The 24385-nt window shown below is 51.9% G+C and overlaps 5 protein-coding genes across 5 annotated transcripts; 1 reads left to right on the top strand and 4 right to left on the bottom strand.

The window, feature by feature from the left end:
- Window positions 1-882: 882 nt before the first annotated feature.
- On the bottom strand, window positions 883-1950 carry NCLIV_036140 (conserved hypothetical protein; the record flags this gene model as incomplete). The annotated part of the gene is made up of 1 exon (XM_003883816.1): window positions 883-1950. One exon carries the CDS (start codon window positions 1948-1950, stop codon window positions 883-885), a length of 1068 nt encoding a protein of 355 aa, XP_003883865.1.
- A 2730-nt stretch (window positions 1951-4680) lies between these two features.
- On the bottom strand, window positions 4681-7669 carry NCLIV_036130 (CBR-RSP-4 protein, related; the record flags this gene model as incomplete). The annotated part of the gene is made up of 5 exons (XM_003883815.1): window positions 4681-4838; window positions 6040-6152; window positions 6657-6703; window positions 6836-6959; window positions 7533-7669. 5 exons carry the CDS (start codon window positions 7667-7669, stop codon window positions 4681-4683), a joined length of 579 nt encoding a protein of 192 aa, XP_003883864.1.
- Window positions 7670-9535: 1866 nt separating this feature from the next.
- Window positions 9536-10869, top strand: NCLIV_036120 (putative deoxyribose-phosphate aldolase; the record flags this gene model as incomplete). The annotated part of the gene is made up of 2 exons (XM_003883814.1): window positions 9536-9943; window positions 10489-10869. The coding sequence occupies 2 exons, from the start codon at window positions 9536-9538 to the stop codon at window positions 10867-10869; spliced, it is 789 nt and encodes a 262-aa protein (XP_003883863.1).
- Window positions 10870-13312: 2443 nt separating this feature from the next.
- Window positions 13313-18826, bottom strand: NCLIV_036110 (hypothetical protein; the record flags this gene model as incomplete). Its single annotated transcript, XM_003883813.1, has 9 exons — window positions 13313-13482; window positions 14042-14118; window positions 14410-14543; window positions 15364-15591; window positions 16340-16414; window positions 16818-16918; window positions 17542-17689; window positions 18193-18311; window positions 18751-18826. 9 exons carry the CDS (start codon window positions 18824-18826, stop codon window positions 13313-13315), a joined length of 1128 nt encoding a protein of 375 aa, XP_003883862.1.
- Window positions 18827-20433: 1607 nt separating this feature from the next.
- NCLIV_036100 (conserved hypothetical protein) lies at window positions 20434-21684 on the bottom strand (the record flags this gene model as incomplete). Its single annotated transcript, XM_003883812.1, has 1 exon — window positions 20434-21684. One exon carries the CDS (start codon window positions 21682-21684, stop codon window positions 20434-20436), a length of 1251 nt encoding a protein of 416 aa, XP_003883861.1.
- Window positions 21685-24385: the final 2701 nt, after the last annotated feature.

Raw genomic sequence — 24385 nt, 5'->3', positions numbered from 1 at the left:
AAGCAGATCATCGATTATCTGCGTACGTGGAACGAACAATGAAGACTCGTCTTTGAACCTACTGCCGACGATACAGGGCAGTCGATGCAGAACGGTTTCACGGGTCCGGGAGTGTCGGATGCTTCTTATATGGATAAGTCTCTGTTTCCAGCTTTACCGTCCTGCTTAACTACGCATGAAAGTCCTAAAGTCGGCGTCGGCCAAGCGCCGCAGCCACCAGGCGGCGAAGACACTATCCGGCAGCAGGATTCTAAAACCCAGCAGCTAAACCAACACAGAATGGCGCCCCAGGGTACGCGGTGATACTCTGACAAACATCTGGAGTCATAGGCACCCTCTACACAGCAACGGAGCAGCCACCAAAAACATTCCAAGTGAACAGTGGATACTTGTACTTTAGTGCAGTCAAACTGCACAGCGTTCTATCCCGTGGAGTGCCGTGACAATAAAAGAATTACTGAGTGATCCCTAACACACCCTTTCAACATGTTCAAGCGCTGGTGGGCATGCAATCGTCATTCTTTAATAAACGTGATCAGTCTCCCATTCAAGTAAGCAACGGCTGGTGCTTTTCCCCTGAAGCTAGGATAGATATAGTGCAAAGTATGTTGCAACACCGAGTCTTTGAGTTCACGTCCACTCTTGTCGGGCGGCCAACGCCTCCTTGAGGAGTCTTGGCGTACGTGTCGAATGTCCGAAACGCCGGCCACGAAGACAATCGCAAAAAGGGTTATCCTTTCGGACGTCGACGACAAAGTTTGTGGAACAAAAAGATTCCGTTGCTGAGAGTCAGCAGCGACTGGTATCATGACAGAACGGATGGCGAACACACGCTCTGCCCGTACGAGATGTTTCACAGACGAGAACGAACCGACCTGCTCGTCACCGCCGCATTTGCGCCCACCGTCTACGTGCTTTCGTCGACGGCAACCCCATCGTCCTCTTTTTGTAACTCTTCTTCGGCCGCCATCGCAGCAACAGCGGAACGGGAGGACCTCCAGGCGGCACAAGTGGCATCGTTCCTCCCAGCGGCGCAAAAGGCATCGTTCCTCCCAGCGGCGCAAAAGGCATCGTTCCTCCCAGCGGCGCAAAAGGCATCGTTCCTCCCAGCGGCGCAAAAGGCATCGTTCCTCCCAGCGGCGCAAAAGGCATCGTTCCTCCCAGCGGCGCAAAAGGCATCGTTCCTCCCAGCGGCGCAAAAGGCATCGTTCCTCCCACTGGAACAGTCTCAGTCGCACAAAACGTATTACTCTGCCTCAGCGCCCGCAAAACGTTCAGCACTGCACCACCAGACGTGCCGCTTTCGTCAACTGCGTCTGACGAGTACGCGGTGGGGGCACCGAGGCCGCTCAGCAGCATCGATGATCGCTCCTCAAAATCGGGGAACGGGAGCGACAAGGAGGACGCAGTAACGTCGGCGAGCCCCTGGCAGAGGTGGGGGAAGTTGTCAAGGCCTTTGTCGCTCGCATATAGAGGTCGATCCAGATGGGAAGTTGCGGATCCCCAGGTTCTATGAGATGGTATTGTAGAAACAGGTAAATGGTGTGGATAGAAGAGAGGGATAGCATAGCGAGTAGAGGGATATTGTTCCAAACTAGTAGACCATCCTCCTTTAGAAGGAGCGGCAGAGTCGCGAAAAACCAATTTAAGGGATCGGTCGTTAGACGTCGAACTTGCGGTACAAGATACAGCGTGCGACGCGAAACAGCGGGCGCGAGACGGGGGGACAGCCCGGGAAGAGACAATGCCCCAAGAAAGGTGTGAAAATGGGTCACATGTGTTCAGCAGGCCTGAAGCAGACATTGCAGGTGTATTCGCTGCCAGCGTAGACACGCGTGCAGCTCCGCAGCAACGTCTATGCGCTCCCGGCAATAAGAGTCGTCTCGCCGTCCGACCGAACCCCTCCCGTGATGGATGAAGCGTCAAACAGTCACCTTCTGGGCCTGTCATTGACACAGCTGGACCACGAAGGATCACCGACCGAAGAGAAGGATTCCCGCTCAAATGCGTCCGACGGACGGCCCCAGCATGTGGAGGAGCGCCATCGCGTGAAGTGAGGCTACAAGTTCGCTGATTGGAAGAATACGGACAGCTGGAAGAGTTTACTTCCCGTCTGCCGTCGACGCGACCTGCAGGAGTGGGTACTGGGGGAAACGCACACGCGGCCCCGACTTCGTGGCCGAACCCCCAGCATGCCTCGAGCCTGCAGCGCGACTCCACAAGTGACTCGTCATCGCAGCTGAAGCGAGATCCTGCGTCCGACGTGCAGAGCTCCTCAGAAGCTATCTGGGAGGAGAACCGGAGTTCAGGCTGACCACAAAGAAGTCGATATGCTCCCTTCCGCGCAACTAGAAACGGACGATACAGTGCCTTGCGTGTGTCCACCCAAAAGTGGCCGCTCTGCCGGGGAAGGGCAGAAAGCACGGATATACTGGGGCCGACCATTGAGAAAAAAGTTGAGTTCGATTCTCTTCTCTTGCTGTAAGATCCGTGCACACCAACCTCAGAGCCCGTGACATACACTTCCAGCCCTCCCTAGCTTTCCAGTGCTGAGCTGCGCGCACGACAACACCGAAACCACGCCCGAAACAGACTCAGACCAAATATACTGCCAGATCAGCTGATTCGCGACATGAATCCCATAGAGGCACAGACGGGTGCCTTGTCGCCAATAAACTGGTAAACCACCTTTGTAAACCGTGGATCGCTAGTGGGCTGGCGCCCGCGGTCCGCTGCATTTCAAGGGTAGCCAGCGTGAAGCGTCTCCCACGCGTTTTTTGGCGTTTGGTGTTTCCGCTTCCATGACCGGATCACTGGGTAAGCCAAGGACAATTTCTTGTGCCTGTGCAAGCAACATCGGCACCTGCTGTCCAAAGCTGCATGCAAGGAATGCTCTTGTTGGTTGCATGCGGGCCCCGGAAGACATACCGGGCAAGAAAGTTCACGGGATTCGCTAGAATGTCCAACGATACTCAGACAAATAGAGAAATGCGCTTTTCTTCAGAGACATCGGGCGCATTCTAGGTCTCCCTTTGACGCCGGCGGGTGCTCTGAATCGCTTGGCTGTTAGCAGTAACTTTTATCAAATTTCCTACGCAGCACCGTCACGTGCTTCGTCAAGGGGGAATGGTTCCGGACCATCGCGGGCGCTGTTATCGTGGCAGGAAGACATACAGGGTTATAGCTCCGATCTCCCCAGACAGTTACGTTCGGTGTCCACCCGAGGAATCGCGACCTGTTAAAAGATGCTTGTTAAGAATCACCAGATTAATTATTTACGATGTTTCCATAGAGGCCGGTTAACGACGGCGTGGCCTAACGCGGCGCGTGTAACCTCTCCATACTACTTAGCATAACCGCATTACACCACATATACTGTGACGTTTCCAGAAGCATCTCACGACCCACGAAAAGGTCAGATATTTGCGGGCCGTAACGGAGTAGAATCGTGCGTGAGAGAATTGCACGATCGAGTTGGGATACCAAGTGAGTCTTGGGCTGAGGTACAGCTGTCTGAATGATTGTTCGTTTAATTCCTGCGGAAACCCCAGCAATTGAAGGAGTCGCTACATATGATAGACAAAAGAGGCGCTTCTCCCGCGTTAATTCTCGACCTCCAACGTGTTTGCATTCGGTTTTGGCCCAGAGGACCACAAAGCTGCAGCTTCGTGCGTCGTCGGTAGCACGCCTACTTCACACCGGAAGAATGTGCGCAGTGTGGTGTTGCCTATTTAACCGCATTAGATTTGGATTGCTTAGGCAAATCAGTTCGACGAACTTGCGGAATAGAAGTGTGCTAGGATTAGGATTGACTGACGTCGCGATGCCGCAGTAGTGTCCACGCTGCATTATTTCCAGCTCCTGTCCGCAATTCAAATGCATGCTACCCAACTCTTATAGCCGCAGACACTGACACTGCAAATGCACACCTCTACTTACAGATCGAATTGCTTCCACAAGCTAGACGCTCTGTTCAACCAACAAGCGACACGGTTTGCGTGGAGGCGACTGCCATGTACTGGAAAGCTGAGCATACTGCTGCTCAGTTTCCTGGTGTCCGCTGGAGCGGCTGTATGTCATCTAACCCCTACTACTCACGGGAATGATTATTTCCTGAGAATACACGGTTATGCCAAGCTCTGCAAATTTAATGGTGCGTCTCCGATTCTCCTGGGCGCCCCGCCGCTTTGCCTTTCCCAGACCGAACCGCACACTGGCAGTCCTCCCACGCTTTCGTTTTTTTGTGAAGTGGGTCTGCTCCAGAAGGAGCGCTCGTTCCACTTGATAAAGTGTCCATTCGAGTACGTATACAGGGTGCACGCGGGTGGCCGCACGCTGACGTCGAACAGCTGGAAACTCCGAGCGAGACAGAGCGTCCAATATACAACGACTCCCTCGTTGAAGGAGAACAATGGACGTATCTATTTGACACACGTCTGTCTCCAACGGGCAAAATTGCAAAAAGTCGCGACACTGTAGACACCAGGGTGGCATGAAAATAGAGTGGAAATGAACCTTTTTTGTTAGCGAGCCGCCAGTTACTGACTGCGTGCTCTCCCCTCAAACGCTGGTGGACACCAGCAGCATGTTAGACGAAGTAGATGTAGCATGGAGAGGAGACAGCAAAACAACACAGCTCCTGCATCCCAAGTTATACAGCTCCTGGAGAGAACGTCACTTTTAAACGCTAAACACAACATCGCACACGGCAAGGAACAACGCAACAAACCGGGGATCATCGAGAACGGGAGCGCCCCCGGTATGTCCTGGAGTAACCGTCATGAGGACCTCTATCGTATCGTGGCCTGTCGTAGCCATCGCGCCGATACCGGGGACCGCTGCGACACACAGGCACAGGAACCAAGAAAACAGCACGTATGAGGTTCCTGAATCCTAAGCCGTCTCTCGAGGCCAAAAGAAGACCCCGTGTAGCAGGCAGCCGATTGGCAGAGAAATATCAGACTGCCGCCTCCATAGAGATGACGCAAAACTGTGAATCGCTTTCCACGCGCCACATTTCCTGAAGTCGAGGTCAAGCGCAGACCAGACGACGCGAGAGGCGGAGGTTGGCTCTGCTATGCATCGGCAACAACGTGCCTGGAGCGAGAAAGAGCCGTGTTCCTTACATATAAGGCAGCGAGAAAAGACTGAAGATACTTCGTCCGGTATTTCGATATCTCTTTCCCTTCTTCAGTGTCTCCGGGCACTTTAGCGTGGCGTCTGCGAGGCCTCTCGAATTTTTTTTCCACTTGTGCCTCCCCATTAGCTCAGTCCTCTGTGCTTCCTGGACATCTCGTGGGGTGTTTTTGCTGGTTGTTCTGTCTTCTGTGTGCTGCTCTTATGCTCGACGCCTGTCAGTGGTGACTTCAGCTGCAAGTGACTTCCTCCACCTCTCGACCTATTCTCTGTGTCCTTTTCCCGGTATGCGGTCGCCCCCCAGCCTTCTCGGCGGCCTCCGCCTCCCCGGTCAAATTTGGAAAAGGCTCGTCCTCAGGCTGCTCTCTAATAAAAACGAAGCTTGTCACCTGCCTCGCTTTGCCAGCGGCAACGACCGTTGCATGCGGCTGCCAACGTATATCCGTGTATACTCTGATAACACCAGGTGGACACCTCTGACGCGCGCTGCCTCCTCTCCTCGGCGAAGGCTTGATTCGTTCTTCTCTCAGCTTCCCGCTCTCTGCCTCTTTCTACTGGTCACTTCCAGAACAGCCTCGTCTCTTCTTTCTCTCTTCGACTCATAAGGAAAGCTGACACTCCGGTACGTCTTTGTCTTCGTCTTCTGCCTTGCTCTTCGACAACCTCTAGCCGACACTTCAAACACCAAACAGACTCGAGGCACACAGGCATCGTGTTTCTGGGCACCTTCGTCGAAAGCATTGCAATCTCTTTCAGGCGTTCTTCAAACACGATATGCTTTCCAGGTGTACTAGCCATACTCGTATTCTCTGGAGTGACTTCTCCTTCCCCGTGCGCGCGGCGATCGACTCCGACGACCCATGGGGGGGTATCCTCGAGTGCTTGCGCCAGGGCCCCAAGCACCTGGACCCATCCCATTTGCTTCCGCGTATCGAATATCCACTTCTCGGATGTCTCCCCGAGCATAACCACGTCCTCCTCGGAAATCGTCCCGTCGACGAACATCTCTCTCAGGTCTGAGGTTACAGCAAATAGCACACGCTCCCGTGATACAGCATGCAACAAACAGGAGTCAGGACCACAGCCGCACCCCGTGACATACCACAAAAAAGAGACCCCCCCCCCGCCCGTTGTACAGCTGTACAGTGCCATCTTCACATTAGATCCGGGCTGCATAGGGCCGATGGAGTCCTCCCCCGTACTCGCTGCTCCAGCACACACAACTTTAACGCTTCCTCTAGACTCTCCTCCGTTGACGCTTCTTCAGCCTTTGTCACGTCGGTCATGCCCAGACACTCCGACTCTGGGGAAGGCTCTGATTCAACCGAACGCAATGCGCAACAGACCTTGCTTTTTGATATTGAATGGAAACAAATGTCTCTTTCAAAAACGCACATTCTCGTTGGTATAACTCAAACCGACTCAAGGGAGACGTCATCTCCATCACATCCAAAGTTCCTCCTGGCGCAACTAGGCAAGAAGGAGAAGTAGGGACTCAGAAGGTCACGTCCTTCACTTACCCGCCGCCACGTCTTGTCTGTTCCAGGTGACGTCGCATCGTCTCCGGCTGTAGACATGCCAGGCCATACACAAAGGAGGGACCACATACACAAAGGAGGATACCCCTTACACAAAGGAGGGGTTTTCTGCTATAGAGCCATCGAGACCCTGTACAAGAATCCTGCGTTGTTGGACATACCGATTTCCGTCGGTCTTGGGCGATGATGACGTACACCTCGTTTCCGTCGATCATGGTCCTATCCATCTCGCGCATCGCCTCTTGCGCTGCAGCCTCTTCGTAGAACTCAACGAAACCGAACCCCCTGGACGCATATAGAGTAAAGAAAAACGCAGTGACGGTCCTCATCTCTGATCCTCATGACTCCTCACTGTCCCCGCGTTCTCACTCGTATTAACAGCGAGAGAAAACTCAGCATTACGCTCAAGCTTTACACTGGATACGTTTTGCAGTAGCGGTTAAACCATAGAAGAGTCGAGTATCATCCATACATACCAGGCGTAAAAAGCGTTGCGAAGCGCTCAGCTTGTCTGGTAGCACTTTTAAACAAAAGAACGTTTTGTTCGAGAAACGGTCGCTGTAAACACGAGTGTTTGCAGCGAGAGCTTCTTGGCACTTCTGTCCGGTTCTACTCAGAAAGTACCACTACGCTCTGCCCCCGCTCGCCCTGCCTCCGCCAACAATCTCCGTACGGCACGTACAACGCGCGTTTGTATATACGACTATGTCTGAGGCTCTACTTCATTACGCGCATATCGGCACAGTGGAGGTAAATCCTGCGACGTCTTCTCGAACAGAATCATGCAGTTGCACTGATGAGGTATGGATACCTGCCTCAGGAGCTGTCTTCACCTGTGGTCCTCTAATGATTCCTCACCTTGGGCGTTTGGTGAAATGGTCCAGAGGAAGGTACACGTCTCGGACGCGTCCGAACTTTTCGAAAATCTGACGCACCCTATCTGGCGAGGTCTCGAAACAAAGGTTTCGAATCAACAGTGAGCATCCCGTCGCCATTTTCTTGTTCTATTTCCTCGAAAGTGGTACTGGCTGTAATCACACGCAGCAGACCGCTTCCACTGATACGGTCCTCGGATCCTATTTTGCCAAGCCGTCTGACCTGTCAAGGAAACAATGCTTTGTAAGAATGCCCCTTTTCTCAGCGCCGTCTCCGAACCTTGTGGGATGAAGGAGATTGCTGCTGACGCCTCCACGACCTCTCACAGCTGGACGACGCCGTAGGGCATCCAGGTTTAAAATGCGACAATCGACAAAGGGTGCAAACACGGCACCAAAACAGTGGATGCTTGATCCAATCGTGAAGACAACTCAGAGGACGTACAAGGAACTCGTGACCGGGCAGAACCTCCAGAAATCGCAAACAGCGTGTGATCGACAGCTCACAAAACGGTTAAGCCTCGACTGAAGACGGACAACAGATGAGAGCTTCGCTGCAGTGGTACGCCACCGAATTTGGTTCCACGCCGACTTTCGCGAATGGGTAGTCACAAGCGATGTCAAGCACGAAAAAGATGAAGTGGTACTCGTGGGGGAGCATGCAGGCACGCAGCTGTCCAAATGTAAAAACAGTTTGTGTTACGACCGTAGTGTCTTTTCCAGCTTCGCTGGTCTGACCTCCTGGACTTTTAGAAATTTCCTACGGTGGCAGAGGCAAACCGGCCTCTCGCAGGCAGCAACAGGAGCTCCAGGCATGCAGGCAGAAGACGATCAGAGCCCAGAAAAAATGGACGCTCTAAAACCAAAGTGGATGTGCATAGCTCTGAAAAACAAGCGGGATAGGTGTTCCTTTACGAGAGATACACGGAACAGCCGACGTCTACCTTCGTCGCCGCAGCGAGAGTCGAACTCACATAAAGGAGGGGAAAAGTGGAATATGTGTCGTTTGAACGCAAGGAAAGCTCTCCGACCTGACATCCGTCGAGTGCAAAGTTGCCGAAAAGTCAGACATCGGTTGGAAATCTGTGATCCTACCCCTGTCTGTTTCAGACAACAGCTAACACACCCTGTGTTTATGCGGTTCTCCCCTTTCTGCCGTTCTGTCCCAGGAAGCACTGCCGCGCTCTCGTTCTTTGGTGATAAGCCGAGGCTCCTATAGGAGCACGACATGAGGTCACGCCTCTTTCATTCAAGTCTCTGGATGGGAAAAGTTCACTTGAAAACGGGCGTTTCTTCTTAACAAAAGGGAGAAGAAACAGAAAACGTGAACCTTCTGACATTTACCGCATGTGGGGAGGACTTTTGTGTGGTTTCGCGCTGGCGAATACACCAACATCCAGACCCGAGAGAGAGACTCAAAAATTATTCCGCTTTCAGAGCTTGCAATTTTTCTGCGCGGTCCGAGAGGAGCTGTCTCGATTCTCAGGGTCACCACCCCCCCCGCAAACAGGAAATGTCTACTCATGCCCGGGAGGGTTTGTCGAAGGACACTAAATATTTTGCTCGCCACATTCTTTCAGATTTATCTTTTCCGAGAGCAGTTCTGTGCTTGCGTGGTTGAATGCACGCCGCGTTTCCCTGGCAGATCAAGTTGACAAGTTGCACAAGTTCGGCATGGTAGTATCCTGGCGAGCTAACTGCCTGTGGTCCTGAAAGGGTTTGTCGAGAGGACCGAAACTTCATTGCGTTTTCTTCTGCTCAAAGCCAACTATTTTATACAGTATAATTCCTTTGCGGGAATCCTCGTAACTCGTCAGCGCTTGTTTAAAACGGCGAGTGCGAGGAACCTGGAAACGATCCAAGTTTTTGATGATACACGCGTAACTGTGCGTGTGCTGGCGTTCATGGCTGTTCCAAAAGTTAACTTTGTGCGCCGAATCTTAACGTTTCGACGCAGAACGCGTCCTCCTACACTGTCACAGGACGATGGATGCACAGCAGCGAGCCTGTCGGGCGTACGTTGCGCGCCGTGTGATTTCCCTCACAGATGCGACAGACCTTTCTGAAGGATCAACACAACAATCTGTTACTAAGCTTTGTGAGGATGCGCTGAGGGTCCCTCGCGCCGCCGCCGTGTGTGTATGGCCGTGGGCAGTCAAGTTCATCAAATACGGGCTTCCCAGTCGCCTGCCAGAGGCTGCGCAACTAACAGTTGCCACGGTACTGAATTTTCCAACGGGCAAAGGCAATGTCGAGACCGTGACAGCCGAGGCAATCCAGGTCATCAGCGACGGGGCCGATGAATTGGATCTTGTAGTAGACTGGGAACTCCTGAACCGCGATGCTAAAGCCGGCGAGACGGCACTCAGGGCTCTCGTTACTGCAGTCCGCCAGGTACATGATCAAAACCCAAAGACCCTCGACTTTGCGCTCGGAGCGCGGCGGATACGCGAAACTGTGCCATTGTCAGCAAGGCTTGTCGCAGATGCCTGCATGTAATGGAGCGTCGTGGCACGAGTCAACTGTTGCGTGTGCTCAACTTCTGCCGCTACCAGTCCCTCTGGCGTTGCGCATGGAGTGCCTGGGGGCCTTCGCCTCATGTCTGGGCAGATTTATTGCTTTGGTTGTGGCCTGTATCATCTGCAGGTACATCACAGGCGTACCTAGATAAGCGTGACATTCAGGTCTACCAATGAGGGTTGAGGTGGAGTTTTCTCGTACCCTGACTGGGTTGTGAATTTAACGATATCAGTAACGTGATGTGGAATTCTGCTCCGTGGGCCCCCCAGACTGTATCTCTAGGTCAGTGCTTCACCGGGGCGCCGCGACAGCACTCCCGTTACACGGAACTGTCACGCAAATACCAAATCAAACGGCGCACTGTTCTCAAGGTGGTACGCAGGTCGTGTGTGTGTGCCTGTTCCCTGTTGTGCCTCTAGGTTTCGGGTACGGCATTGCTTAAAGTCATTCTAGAGACGGGAATGCTCTGTAGTGATGTCCCTGATCTGGTCTTCCGCGCGAGCATGGCTGCGTTGGAGAGTGGCGCAGATATGCTAAAGACATCGACAGGAAAGGTCGCCGTAAATGCAACCCTGCCCGCAGTAAGGGATATGTGTCATGCTATCAAGAAGTATCAGGCTTTGCATACAGATAGCAGGATTGTTGGCATCAAAATAGCGGGAGGAGTGAAATCTCTCGACGTAGCTGCACAGTATTTGAGTCTAGTCACTGATGAGCTCGGCGCCGACTTCATCACGAAGAAGACGTTTCGCATTGGTGCATCTTCTCTTCTTGCAGTGGCGCGGGAATGCGTTGTGTAGGAATGTTATAAAACACTTTGACACGGACGTGTATCCCCTTATGTGACCTGGCGGGAGTTCACTGGGTTTTTTCCACGGGATTCAGGTTCATCGACGACGATCCACTGGGGCTGGTACATTCTCCAGCAAACTCCGCGTTAACTTCTGTAGCAGTCTACGTGTCAGTCTGAAACGAGTTGTATCACGTTTGCACGCGTTTAGGTATGGCCACAAACACCGTCGATTTTCGCTAGAACTGTTTCGGGTCAAAAACAAGGGTCGTAACTTCCCGCGCCGTTGTTGCAATTTAGTTAAGGAAGGTGATTGCGCATTGTATCATGTTCATAAAGACGACTTGCAACATGCCACGCTCTGCTTCCATTTCTGCTCCCCAAACAATTTGCGATCTGGAGTTACACTATGACTCTGTCGCAGCGACATTTGGTCCCGAGACTTCGAGTGCGTGTTTTGTATGCTGCTGCGGTCTCGGGATGCCAACCACCGCGGAGACGGCGAGTAAGCTTGACCCGGCCGTCAAAGGCATGTTTCCTCATACTAAACCGAGAGGAAGGCTCTTTTGTTACTAAAAACCTCTCCTCCACGCAGGAGTTGCTGTAATTCGTCTTGACTGGAGTGTCTCTCCGAAGCTCAGTGGTATTCTGTTTAGGAAGGAGTGTCACAGCCGGTAACACGCGTCCGAGCTACGGAGTTATAGCAGTGCTTTTTGGATCATTATCGGGATGATGGCTTTTTTTCGAACGCTAACGGTGATGGCATAGTGGAAGACTCACGTGGGAGGTGACAATGGGTCGCGTGTTTGAGGGTTAAATGTCACTTCCCCCGAGTGCTACGCTCGCGGCCCAGCCCTTTCAGGTTCACGAGGAATAAAGGAGGCCCACGGCACCACCACATTGTTCACGGCGAGAAGATACTCCATCTCTCATCAAGGAGTTGAACTCACTAGCTGTATACTAGTGTGCCCCTTTAGCTGCCTCTATCCAAAGATGCGTGGAGCAGGTTTCCTCTTAGGTTGGAATAGTCACGAGGAAGCAACTAGACCCCCGCTTGAGTGTGTCGCATCTAGGCAAGACCCTTTGAAGAGGCTTACATGGCGTCGTGACCTGCTCGCGCGCTTTGCGATCTTCGCTCGATCTCTTCCTGAGTACTCTTCTTTCTGTTCTGGGTTGCAGCTGTTCAAAGTCCAGCAACATCCAGAGGGTCTTTTCGATTGTCCCCACGCGAGCCCGAGCCCTCACATGAGTGCACCTTATTTTTCAGGCTAAGTTGCTCGGGATGGCTGATAGTATTTGTCACTAAACACGGCAGCGCTCCCCCTGGTTTCATCTGATGTGCCGTTTTTGTCAGCTCTTCGCTATTTACACGGGCAACAGAAGTTCTGTTAGTATGCGTGAGGACAGGTTTCCCCATTACTGTCCGCATATGACAGGGAGATTTAGTCATCGTAACTCATCGGCAAGAAATGGTGAAGTGTAGCGACCGGGTGAAAATAGGGCCAACGTCTTGTGGTAGTAGTAACCTCAGGCGTGCTGAACTAGAGGGCCAAACAGCCCCATCTGGCAGCGATGAGCCCATAAGAAGAAGCATTTGTGGCTTCAACTGTTGCACAGACTCACAACATGTATTAGCAGCTGACCTACACGGCGATATGCGATAGAGTGCAAACTGGCAAATGCCTTCGGAAAAACAAAAGGACCCAATGGCACAAGCCAATAGCCCGATAACCGTGGGCAATATGGTACAGCCACTCACACGTGTCATTGCACTCTAAGCGTCTGACCGTCTTCTTGCCGTCCATGTGTCTGCCATACACCAGCGGATGTAAAATGTGCGGATCGTGTTGTTAATTCTTAATTCACTGATCCAATCTTGCTGAATGCATAAGGATCGTAAAGCGAGTATGTGATGCCAGGATATGCCGGCACCCTCTCATACGTACCCGTCTCCTCGAAAAGTTTACTTTGCACTTCTATATGCCCTGTTGACCGAAGAACTCGAACTCCCACGCTGCCAGCGTTCATTGTCGCCATCCTGGCGGTCTCCACCTGATCTCTTCTCCTTTCTAGCATTCTTCAAGCATGCCATCAAAAGCAGGATGCAGAGGGGAACGCGCTCCAACAACGACAGCCGTAGACGCGAAGGTGTCAGCATTGCGGCGTTAGTCCAGATCAATCACAAAGGAGCAGACGAATCTCGAGGTGTTCTAGGGACACCGCCGTAGTTGAAGATGCTTACGATCGGTGGTAGTCCAAAACCGGCTCCCTGCCGAACTGTCGTTGAAGGACGGCATGGTGATACACTTTTCGTTTTCACCACAGGAGGAGACAACTCGATAAGACAGCGTTTTCCACGTAGCGAGCTTCACCAGATCAAAGACAGCCCCATAAGGGCGGAACTGTTCTACTCCCTCCCAGAACAGCTGAAGATGAGATAGTTATGTTTGGCGTTACCGCAAGAACATGTTTCCCGTCTCCGTCTCACCCGTTGTTTCTCGCTGCAATACGGGCCAACTGCTCCTGTGTGATAGTCGGCCCCCGACAATCCGAGCATGCTTCCTGCAAGAAACGCAACGTATGGTGAGTGTGGGATTCATGGGGAAGTTGCCAGCGCGCCTGCCTACATAGGGATGTGGCGAAGCAAACTGCGAGTGTCTGTTGAAGTGCAGTGCCTGTCGAGGATGTGGCGTCGTGTCCCGCTCGCCCGCGGCACAGGTGCGGTAGGTTAATACCGGAGAGTCGCATGCCGCATCAAATCAAAACACTTGCTGACATGGCGGTGGTTCTGTCTAAAGATTCGGACGTGCTCTAAGTCACCAGCTGCCGGGTATGTTTCCTTTCGGAGATTGAAGGTGACTGCTTGGAAGCAAAGAATAATATTCATTTGTTTACGTCTGTCCGTGACCGCTCTCATCAGTTTGGTGCCGGGATGTATATATGACTGTCGGGCACAGGGAACGAAGTGCTGCAACGGCACTGCGAAAACAGGAAACTGTGCTTCTGTCAGCTTCCCGGTCGGCCTTACGAGAAAGCTTGTATTGCCCACCTTACTGAGTAGTAGGGTTACATGTACTGTTCCGTGCGGCTGACGCCGTGACTGACGCGAGGTACGGTAACATGTGGGTGGCATCTCTTCTGCGCAGCCGGTTACAGCCACATCGTGGAAATGCATGACCCACATACTTCTGACTTGGCAGAGTGAAGTTCACGCTCCTTCTTTTTCCGCAGTTCCTCCAGAAGCTGTTTCCGCCTTAAACTGATGCTACACAGCGTCACGCATCAGAACAAACCGAAAGCCCGCGGGTCTGCAGGGTCGTCGGCCAACCCCAAATGATGAACTACAAACAGCAAAAGATAGCGTGTCTGTGCACAGCTCTTGCCCGAAGAGCACCGCCTACCGATTTCTTCGCTATTCCCCCCGTTTTGCTGAGTAGACGCAGCCGTTGCTTGCAGTCCACTTGATTTGATCCAGGACTGCGTGACATAATAGATGCATAGTGTTTGCGAACAGGGTATCGACACGTATCTTCAACATGAGGGACCCTACCGTCGCCTTTCTTTCCGCTGAATCTCGGCCTGGCGCTCCTCATCCATCTCGCGCTGTTTCGTCGCCTCTTCTTCTGTCATCGGAAAGAAGACGACGGCGCATCCACCGCTATTGAAAATCGGAACGGCACGCAGCTACCGAGGAACCATAGCACTCCATCGTCGGTGACAGACGTATCGCGGAATAGCTCTACAACGCGACAATACTCCAGAGGTGACTGAATATACTACATAAGCCCCACAACCTCCATGTGGTCAAACCAAGGAGTGTCTTTCCGTCTGAGAACACTCGCGACGTCGACACGGTTTCTCAATCCGTTTTGAAGCATGGGGTTTTGCGCGGAAAAAGTGTGGCGCAGGGACTCTCGCGACAGGCGTTGCACAATGTTATTGCAGCAGGTGAACGAGGCATGCAGTCCGAGGAAATGGGCTGCAGTCCGTTCAGGGTGCAATTCGCCACAGCTGGATGTCGTGTTGCCCCTCTTCTTGTCTGTCACAAGTGAGTCACTACGTCGTCCCTGACATGCCTCGCTGTTGCCGCCATTCAGCTATTAGTCTCTTTTTCTCTTCAACACGGGCCTGCATTTCTTCCTGCACAACAAAGGCGGCCGAATAATCACCGCAGCAACGTCTTCATGTTTCAATCGCTGAGTCTAGCAAGCGAAATAGTCTAGGCACCAGTCAGAGCCATAAAACAGATAAATTAAAGTGTATATGCGATCTGATATACGCCTTTTACATGGGTGTTGGTGACCCGCCTATGCTGTGCACGAGGCGGTATTTTTTTCGTGTGGCGCGGGAATTTGTCTTCTGGTATGCAACTGGTAATTGGAGGCTGTAGTAGAGTTGGCCACGTTGGTACCAAACGCTGCTTCCCTTTCGGAGGCCGAGTTGAAAGCAATAAAGGCAAGAACCTGCAACCTCGAGAGTGGGTAACTGCTTTATGTGCACCTACTTTCCTCTGGCCCTCAGCTTCTTTCTTTATGCGTTGACTTTCGACCGCGTCGGTTTCGCGTTGCTGGGCTTTCTCAACAGCATACGCCGACTTCAAGTCTCTATACTTTTTCATCAGTTCTTGCTTCCGGGTAGCGAGCTCTGTATATTCGTTGTACCACACCAGGTGGGCATCGATACTGTCCTTCGAGATATGGGGCAGTGCCCGTTTCACCCGGATGACAAGGCCCTGGTTCAACAGATACCACAAACAAATTCCAGATCCTTTGTTCCTCTCATGCGGTCACACCGTGTACTTCAAAAAGGGCATTGCAATAAGCTGGCGTCGAGATTTCTCAATCGTCCCCTCATCCGCGCTGAAGGTCAGGTCCATCCGAGAAGTATGAGCATGAACAAAGGATGAGCGGGGCTGGAAGGGTGGCTCTCACGGGAGAACAAATACCATATGAGCTGTATGCGTCACGGGAGCGGGCGTTTCCTTTGGTGACGGAGAAAACGGTTCCGTAGGAAGGGAAGTACAGGTTGAGCGGGACGAAGCCCGCTTTTCAAAGTACGAGTTCAGAACATTGCATTCCAAACACAAAGCTGCCACGAACATTGTGTCACCAGTTAACGCGTAAACTTAACGATGTTACTGTTTTACATTCAATACAAGAGGGGCCTTTTCACTCAGTCATCAAAGTCCGAAAGGAAGCAGGAAACACCTAGGTTATTGGGGGGGGGGAAAGTGGCTCCAAATTGACGTCTGACTCTATCGCCGTTAAATGCTCCTCATGTGTTTCTATTTGAAGGTAGGTAGCTGACAGTGATCGAACGAATCATCCTTCTACTTTTTCTTTAGTAACACCTACCAAGCGGGGGCCGAGAGGTGACAGTGCTTAGTATCTTCCCCGAGGAGTCGTCGGTGTGATCGCTCAGCAAAGGAAATCCCTTTCTGTTACTTTTTTTAACCTAATGTGTCCGTGCGGGAATCTCACCTTCCTTCCAATCTGGCCCCCAGCATTATGGAGTATCCTCTCAAACGCTTGGTGATCCGTTGCGTCCCAACCGCCCTGAAAAAAAGGCGCCATTCGGCAAAACCAGCTTGGCAGGTCCACCCGTCAAAAGCATCCACGAGTTGCTTTTCTAGAAACTATCGTCTAACGGGGGCGGAGGTGGAGGGGGAAGGTCGAATCGTACACTAGCGCGGTCTGAAAGCGATTGACGTTTCCAAGCAGTGCTGGAAAGAGAAATAATGCCGGAAGCGGTGGGATTAAGCGACGCTGTGTTAGGGGAATCTGCTGAAACTTACGAAATATCAAGAAGCAGCGTGGAGTCGGAGAGGGAGGAGCTTGAACTATATATAAGGTCGTGTGAAGGGTCAGGTGTCACGCCACAACAGCCTACTGCAGTGAGGACAAGCTACGATTTGTTTACTCCAGTGTCTTTTGATAGGTCCACAGGAGCTGGACTCACCGACGGACCGCCCCCTTTCATCATTTCCAATTCAAGCGCTCCAAGCGTAGTCTTCAGTGCAGTTAGAGACTCTCGATATCTTTGTTCTGCAAGCCTGGGATCTGCGAAAAGGCAGAAGTACCGACACAAGGGAACAAACGGCAGCGACAATGCCAGCAGTCATACAAGCGAATGCTCCTAGCAATCATGGGGCGATGTTTGTCTTCCGCCGATCACCTGCAGTTCCTTGTATAAAACAGTCCACTACACCAAGCGAGATACAACAAAGAAAGATCCCGTGGAGTCTACAGTGACTCCGGTCGTCCCGTCGCGCGGAATTGCGCGAGATTTTCTTACGGCTCACTGTGCATTTGAGTGTGGTCATTCATCCGGAGCTAACACGCACTTTCCTGTTGCTTGTCACTTGATGTGCCACAGTCCAGTTCTATGGACACGCGTGCTCGCTCCAGGCGAAGAAGAGAGATGTTCAGCTGCAGTGGCAGATTTGCTATCGTTCCAAAAAAAAAACGGGACATACACTGACGGCACGCGGGAGAACTCTTGTCTGTTGTTGGCTGTTAGCGTGTGCTCATTCGCCATTATTTTCACATCAGACCCGCGGTCTTTTGTAAGACGTGTCCACTGTCATCAGGAAGTATTGTATTTCAGACGGAGAACGAAGTCATTCCGGACTGTAAAGCGTTCGGTTAGAAGGCTTGATAATACCTCTATAGAGGCTGCTCACCTGCAGTTGAACCAGAGACCACAAGAGCCGTCTGGGTTATCGAAATCCTTTTTCCATCAGTTTGTCCCTTTGATGCACCGTACATCTGTTTCTCAATCCAGCAATCTGCTTTGCGCTCGTCACCTTCTAATTCGGTTTCCAGGCTAACCTGCGCACCATAGTCCGTCAGTGGACTGATGCAGGATTTATGCTTTTCAGCTGGTTGGCTCTCAGTCCCACCTTCTACCGGTGTAGAGCGTGACCACTGGAGCCCGAAGCCATCGGCAACTTCCCGAGGTCCAGGAGGGCAAAGTGCTCGCCATGGCCTTCGAAGACACTGATCAGCTAGTGGGAAATGATGTATGACTGCATGGTAAAGTTTATGCAAACCAGAATAATATACAGTTCGCGACACTATGGACAACACTCATCAGTCCTGAATACGGCACTATTTTGACAAACCGACAGTTCTCGAAAAGCCCGCAAGGACGATTCTCAGGGAGAGCGTAATTTTACGAAGGGAGTTAGCTGTCGCCATTACCGGTGGTGACGCCTATCCTACGCCAAGCGACGATGTACGAACCCCACAGCAACGCCTCGTGGCGGGGAATTCTTCGGACGGCAACTTTTCTTTGGACTTTGATAAAGTCGTAAGATGCTCTTCATACGCACCTCCATGCGGGCCAAGTCATCGTACTCGTGCCGCGCGTACTCTTTGAAGGACATGAGTGCCCGTGCGGCTTCCTCAGCAGCGCATCGAGACTGAATAGGGTTGGAAAACTTTTGGATACCTGAAGGAGACGCCCCCGAGTACCATGGATTGAAACAAATCAGGGTCTTATGTTGGATTGGGTTTATCAGGTTGTTTCGAACATGCGACAACTGGTCTTTTCAATGCTTGCGGATGCCCCTTCTAGATGCTTCGCTACCGCAGTGCAGAAATCGTGCGTGCGCCTTCCGACAGAAGTGCGCCCCTGCACAACAAAAATGTTAGGACATTCGTGGATGTCCCCAGTCGCACCCTGACAGTCCGTGTACCCTCCGATGCCTGTTCTTGGAAGGCTGCGCTAATGGAAACTGAAAAGTGTTACTTGCTTCCCTTCGTGCAAGCGCGTGCAGCCACAGAGACGAAAAAAATGGTACAAAGACAACACACGTGGGCCAGTCTCTTGGTGACCACTTCCGGCCTTCCGCTTGAGGCACCCCCATGAAGCAACTACCCAGACTTACGGAGGAAGTACACGGTGCTCCGAAGCTGGTCGACGTATCCCCACAACGTAGCTTTCCACTGAAAAGTAAGCGGCATACAATGTCGAGCAGTTTTGCGAACGCCGTGGAGCGTGTGTACCGTTGAACGCTCTCCGTACACAACGTCATACGATTGTCTCCTGCAGGACGACCACTGTACGGTTTCTGCCAGCTCAACTCGACGACTAGTCTGGGTCGCGCTTATGCCGAAAGCAGAGCAGTAGCCACATACGAGGAATACACGTTGGTGTACTGTAAATATCCAATGGAGGTACGGATTGCAAGTTATAGAGAACGCACGCTGCTGTGTAACTGCGTGCATACGAATGCATGCTCCCCTTTTCAAGCAAAAAGATGTAAGTACATTCTTGAGTGCAAACCTATGAATACTGCATGCGTATCCATATAAGTTAACTGGGTACACAAATATGTAGTCATAGATGGATTTTTGCATGCGCCGGCAGCCCCTCGGGTCTGTCAGTCCTGCGCTAGAGAGGCACGCTGTCCTTGCCATTCACCTGTGCTCACGTGATGAGCACTGCTTGTCAGCAAAACGAACAGTCAAGTGTCCGTGGTATAGATAACGAAGTGTTTCTTGAGGCCGACATGACTCACCTTCCTGTGGTCGGATACGGTCCGACGCACTTCTCGCTGTAGCGCTGAGAGCTGACCGTCGGCAGAAATGGTGCACCGTTCAACGCAAGCAGATGGAGGGATGGTGAGGAGAGCGAGACTGTTACAATTCTTCAAAGGCGCGTTCAGTGTTCCAAATCTCAATCGAGAACTGATCCCATTAAGAACGCCACCAACAGCAGGTACTGAACGTTCGCTCGTGCGGACTCGGACTTTTGTGTAATCCCTCCTGTGACATGAAAGGACGTAAAGCGAAATCGAAGTACCGGAGCCATGGCCTGGTTCACCTAAGTAATCCGGTAAAACATCCATGACCACCCTGTGAAGGACAAAGTGTAACCTGTGCAGCATTCTGGTAACCAAGGCTGGCCCTTAGTTACGTGTTTGGGGCATCTCTTGCAAAGAAGACGCCAAGCAGACAAACAACAAAGTAACCGGCAAGCCTTGAGAGCACCACGGTGTGAAATTACTCTAGCCTTCGCCTACTTGCCAACGAGGTATACGAAGGTTTCCCAGTGTTTTCTGTCCTTGTTGAAGGGATTCGCTGGCTCTGCAAAAAAATGTGCCTCACATATAATACAAGCAGGGGTTCTACGGAAACCTGCACCAGGAAGCGTCGACTGGCTGTTTCCTACGAACTCTTCGCCTTCCCCGCTACACCGCCTCGTGTTCTGTCCTCGCAGGCGGCGGGGGAAGGAGCCCCATAGCAACCGATACATAGTTCCTAGCTCCACCGCAACTTTCGACGCGCCATGACTGGATGTCTGTTGCAAAAGCTCATCCCGTGCGTTGCGAGACTTGTGAATAGAGAACTCGAGCCTCTAGAGCCAACGAGCTGAAAGAAATTCGAGGGCGAGGGAACATTCTTGGTCGTGTAGAGGCTCTTCTGACCTCGTTTGTATATTAGACTCCTGCGAAAAGGTTAGCGTTGAGATCCACTAGTTATGCGAACCCGCATCGCCTAAACCATGGCGCAACACCGCTATTTCGTGACTTGTTCACTGGAGAGTGTGTTGAAAGGCCGTCGGTAATCTATTCATCTTGAAGAGATAACCGTGAGCAGAATAGTTTGTTTATCATTGTGAAGAATCGGGTCAAGACGCCGGTCATATCAAGTAAGGGACGAAATCCGTGTAAGCTGCCATACTCGGCGTGCAGCCGGTTCCTCTCATGCATCCATTCTCGGCACGCGCGGAGGGCTGCGAGCCCCTCCTTGTTCATTGTCTCGGAGCCTTCGAGATATTTTTCAGTTCTCAGCTTCTTCTCAGCAGTTAAACCTCCTCCTTGCTTCCCAACAGACAGGTGAGCGTGTCCCTGTTGCGCGGTTTGCATCTCCGTGCCCTCCTGTTCAGCTCTCTTATGGGGTGGCAATGGATCTGACTCGCTAGCGATCCCGGCCTTTGAACCGCCTTTCGACCGCGCAGTAAAACTTTCCTCCCCTTCGTACACAGTTTCCCTGGACGGTTCCGCCATAGGGGCATGGATGCTTTCAACAGCGTCATCGGGTGAGGCTGTCTGCGGCAAACGTGTCAGCGGCGAGGAAACGATACTTGACGCTGTCTGATAGAGGGTACTGGTGTAATCGGCAGCAGCTCTCTGAGCATTAAAAACAGAACTGCGTTGACGGGCGAGAAACCGCTCCGCGCAAAAGTTACCAGCAGTGCCAGGAGGGATATTGCTTGGGGACGGAAATCGAGGATTCGGTCGATGGTGTGTCAGATGCTCTGCATATTCTTTCGCAGCTTTCGTCGCTTCGTCTCGGAAAGAAAAATGACCACTTGAATCAAGTTGCTGAGCATTTTGACGGGCGCAAGTGTCCATGTTCGCAGACAACTTTGCGCTGCATGAGAATTCAGAGCATCCTACGTTCGCTTGGAGTGTGTTTGCATGGAACGGGCGCCGGCAAACAAAGTCAGTGTACTCTCTGGCTATCTCTTGCGCTTCGCGGAGGACGTGACAGTGACCGCAGTCCCATGATGCTTTCGCTGCAGCATTTTCGCTGTTTGGAGGAGTGACCGCGTTCGGCGGGGGGCCCAGGGACTCGAAACGTCGAGCGTAAAGGGTTGAAGCGCCGCCGCAATCGAAGGAAGTGGAAACAGCAGTCGACCATTGAGAAATATCCGCAGTCTTCGCAGAGGGACAGCTCACTGGCTGCCTTTTCGCTGCCAGCAGCGAGTCTCGTATGTAAGTCGGAGTAGGGTTAAAAACAACCCTTGGTCTAGATGATGGGGTATCTGCGCCGGTGTCTCTGTGCCTGCAAGGGAACTCAGCTGAATCTGCCATGGCTCGGACGCACGGAATGAGGCAAGTTTTCTGATCAGGTCCCTACAAACGTGTGCTTGTCTGAGGCTCGAACAGAGCAGCTGCTGCTGAAAGTAGTGACTTCACGGGGCACAACGTGCTGCCTCACGATGGGATCTCGCCGAAGCTCTCCTGCAAGACGTGAGACCGTTCGAACACGCTACCCCATAGAGTACATATGGGACGGAGTACCGGTTTGTGAAAGTATTCATAGGTATGGAACACGACTGGAAGAGCACGACCACGGAAGAAACTCAAATGTACAAATTTGGTCCGCCGTTGGCTTTGAACGTATTCGTATGAAAAAAAAAGACGCAGAAACGCCGGTAGGCTCCGAAGCCTCCTTTCAGAGACATAGGAGTGATGAAGCATCAAACCGACACATGCAATGTCTTCTGAAGGCATTCAGCCTGCAATGTTGGCTTTCGCTGTAGCTATCGAAAGATGATGCCGGCTTCTGGCTTTTTATACTAACTGGAGATTCGCAGCCTTACGCCAGTGGCCCGCGTCGATCATGGATAGATAGGTGGGACGTCTCGAGGTCGATTACCAAGCCTCTCGTCTACGAAAAGATGCTTGATGGGGCTTGTCACCTCAGAACACACTCGAACCCTTCGCGGCCCCACAAGCATCGATAGTTTTCACCGACCTGGTTAGGTGCTACCATTTTTCGGCACGGTACTCGCTTTTCTCACAACCAACGCTTTCATTTTACACGAAAAACACAACACGAGACACTGTCGCATGCGGCAGCCTGCCACAGTTCTCGAGAAACTTCCACCGATGGGCTGGCAAATACCTACTGAATTGTGTGCAAGGGACGAGCGACCAACAAGACATATAATTTTGGGTTCGGCGCGTTCTGCGGAGAGCTCCATACATAATTCCTGTATAGAGTTGAAGCACATACCCGGTAATCCTGTGGATACGGGAAAACGAATGCTGAGTCTATCCGAGAAATCCCTCGTAACGTATGGTAGGTGATGCTGTGACATGCTTGATCCATGGATTCCGTGCTGCAGCTTCCTCTGTCCACCTAGCTGTTGCAGTAGTTCACACTCATGCGTGCTTTTCCCGCTACGCACTGGATAATGCCAGAAAAACGCCCGCAATGACTCTCCTATAGCACAGTACCTCTGTGAGCGTGGGGCAGCCCCAGCGGACCCCGAATACTATCGCCCCCAATCCCCCTTACCTCAAAACGTGATTGTTCAAAACTCAATGTTGCAATACGTTAAGGGAGAGGAGTGTTTTACTCTCATCATGTTTTAATTACAAAGCGCTAGTTTTGTATGTACGAAAGCTGGAGTGCCCAGCATGTCGGGAGCTCTCGAGTCATCGGTAGTCTAAGTCGTACCACAGGGCCGCCCACCGAATACTTTCTATCGCGTAGCCAGGCCCAACAATCAGGAAATATAACTGCAGCCAACGGGTGCTTCACGCAACTGGGTAAGAATAACCGAGTTCAAAATAATCCGTCAGCGTGAAAGCAAGAGATACTCATGACCGCAATGGTAATGCCAGGGGAGGCTGTTCTGTATTTTTAATCTGACCTTGTTTCGGCCAGTTCTATCCTTTTCGTAAAAAATGGAGAATTACGACGCCTGAAGACTTCGTTCCTCACAGGGAGCGTTAGCTATCCTAAAAAACAAACTATTCAGTCAACAAACGGTTAGATGACATGACTACACAGATGTCGAAACACTCGATCCCCAAGGACGCTGTGCGGAATTTACGCCCGAGCAGCGGCACACACTGGAAATGCAAATGTGGCTGCATTGAACAAAGGAAAAATGTTTCCATGCCTTTAACGTGCCAACACATCTCGTCTAATGGGCGTCTGCCGGTTCAAAATGAGCTGACCTTTAGTTCCGTGATCAAACGTTCCTTCCCTTCGCGACAAACGGTTACCGGCGACTCCTGATACACCCCTTTCCGTTTAGGCCGTTTCACATGCCCCCCTTATAACACAACAACGTTAGCTCCTTGATACTTCTCCCTCAATCCACAGGAAATAATACAATTCCCGCTAACTCGTGGTCGTCGCGTCAGTAGAGCACCCAGGCAATTTTCACCTTTAACCAGCTGACCAGTAATTGCGGTGAAGATCGCAACGAAGACACGGACAGTGTAGGTGGACGGCAGTCAAAAATGCCGCGTCCTTTGCTGCGGTCTTGCCCATCTGTGCATCTGTGCCCATCCGAAACGCACAACCTTCAACATAGATGATGCTTCACACGGCTGCCCAGCCCCCCCCCCCCCAAAAGGATGGAGTGTCAGAGGCGAGATTTGACTGTCGGTCGTTAACCAGCAGTCCACGAGCGTTTCTCGTCCGGTCCACAAAAAGGAACACGAGCAACGTCACGTGTTACTGGAATACAGCTTCTGGTGTATGGCTATTTTTCAACATGCTTTTGTGTCCTGAAAAAGATGAGAGACCGTATTGCTACGATGGAGGCACGCTGCAGTCAGATACCGCGGGTTCCTTGCCAGCCGCTGTGTCTGGGTTTCTCAGGCCGTGCGATTTGTTGACGCTTGTCGCGAGCGGACGAGAAAACAGATAAATTAACATTCCAAGGAACTTATTTTCGTTCGGTGAGGAAAAGAAAAAGAGAGAGGGCGGGCTCATGCGTCCACACGGGAAAGAAAGGAGAAATGGGAGCTTCTAGATGTGCGCTCCACG

The sequence above is a fragment of the Neospora caninum genome, chromosome VIII (assembly GCF_000208865.1).
Source record: "Neospora caninum Liverpool complete genome, chromosome VIII".
Lineage (NCBI taxonomy): Eukaryota > Apicomplexa > Conoidasida > Eucoccidiorida > Sarcocystidae > Neospora > Neospora caninum.
This window is presented reverse-complemented; position numbering and strand designations above follow the sequence as displayed.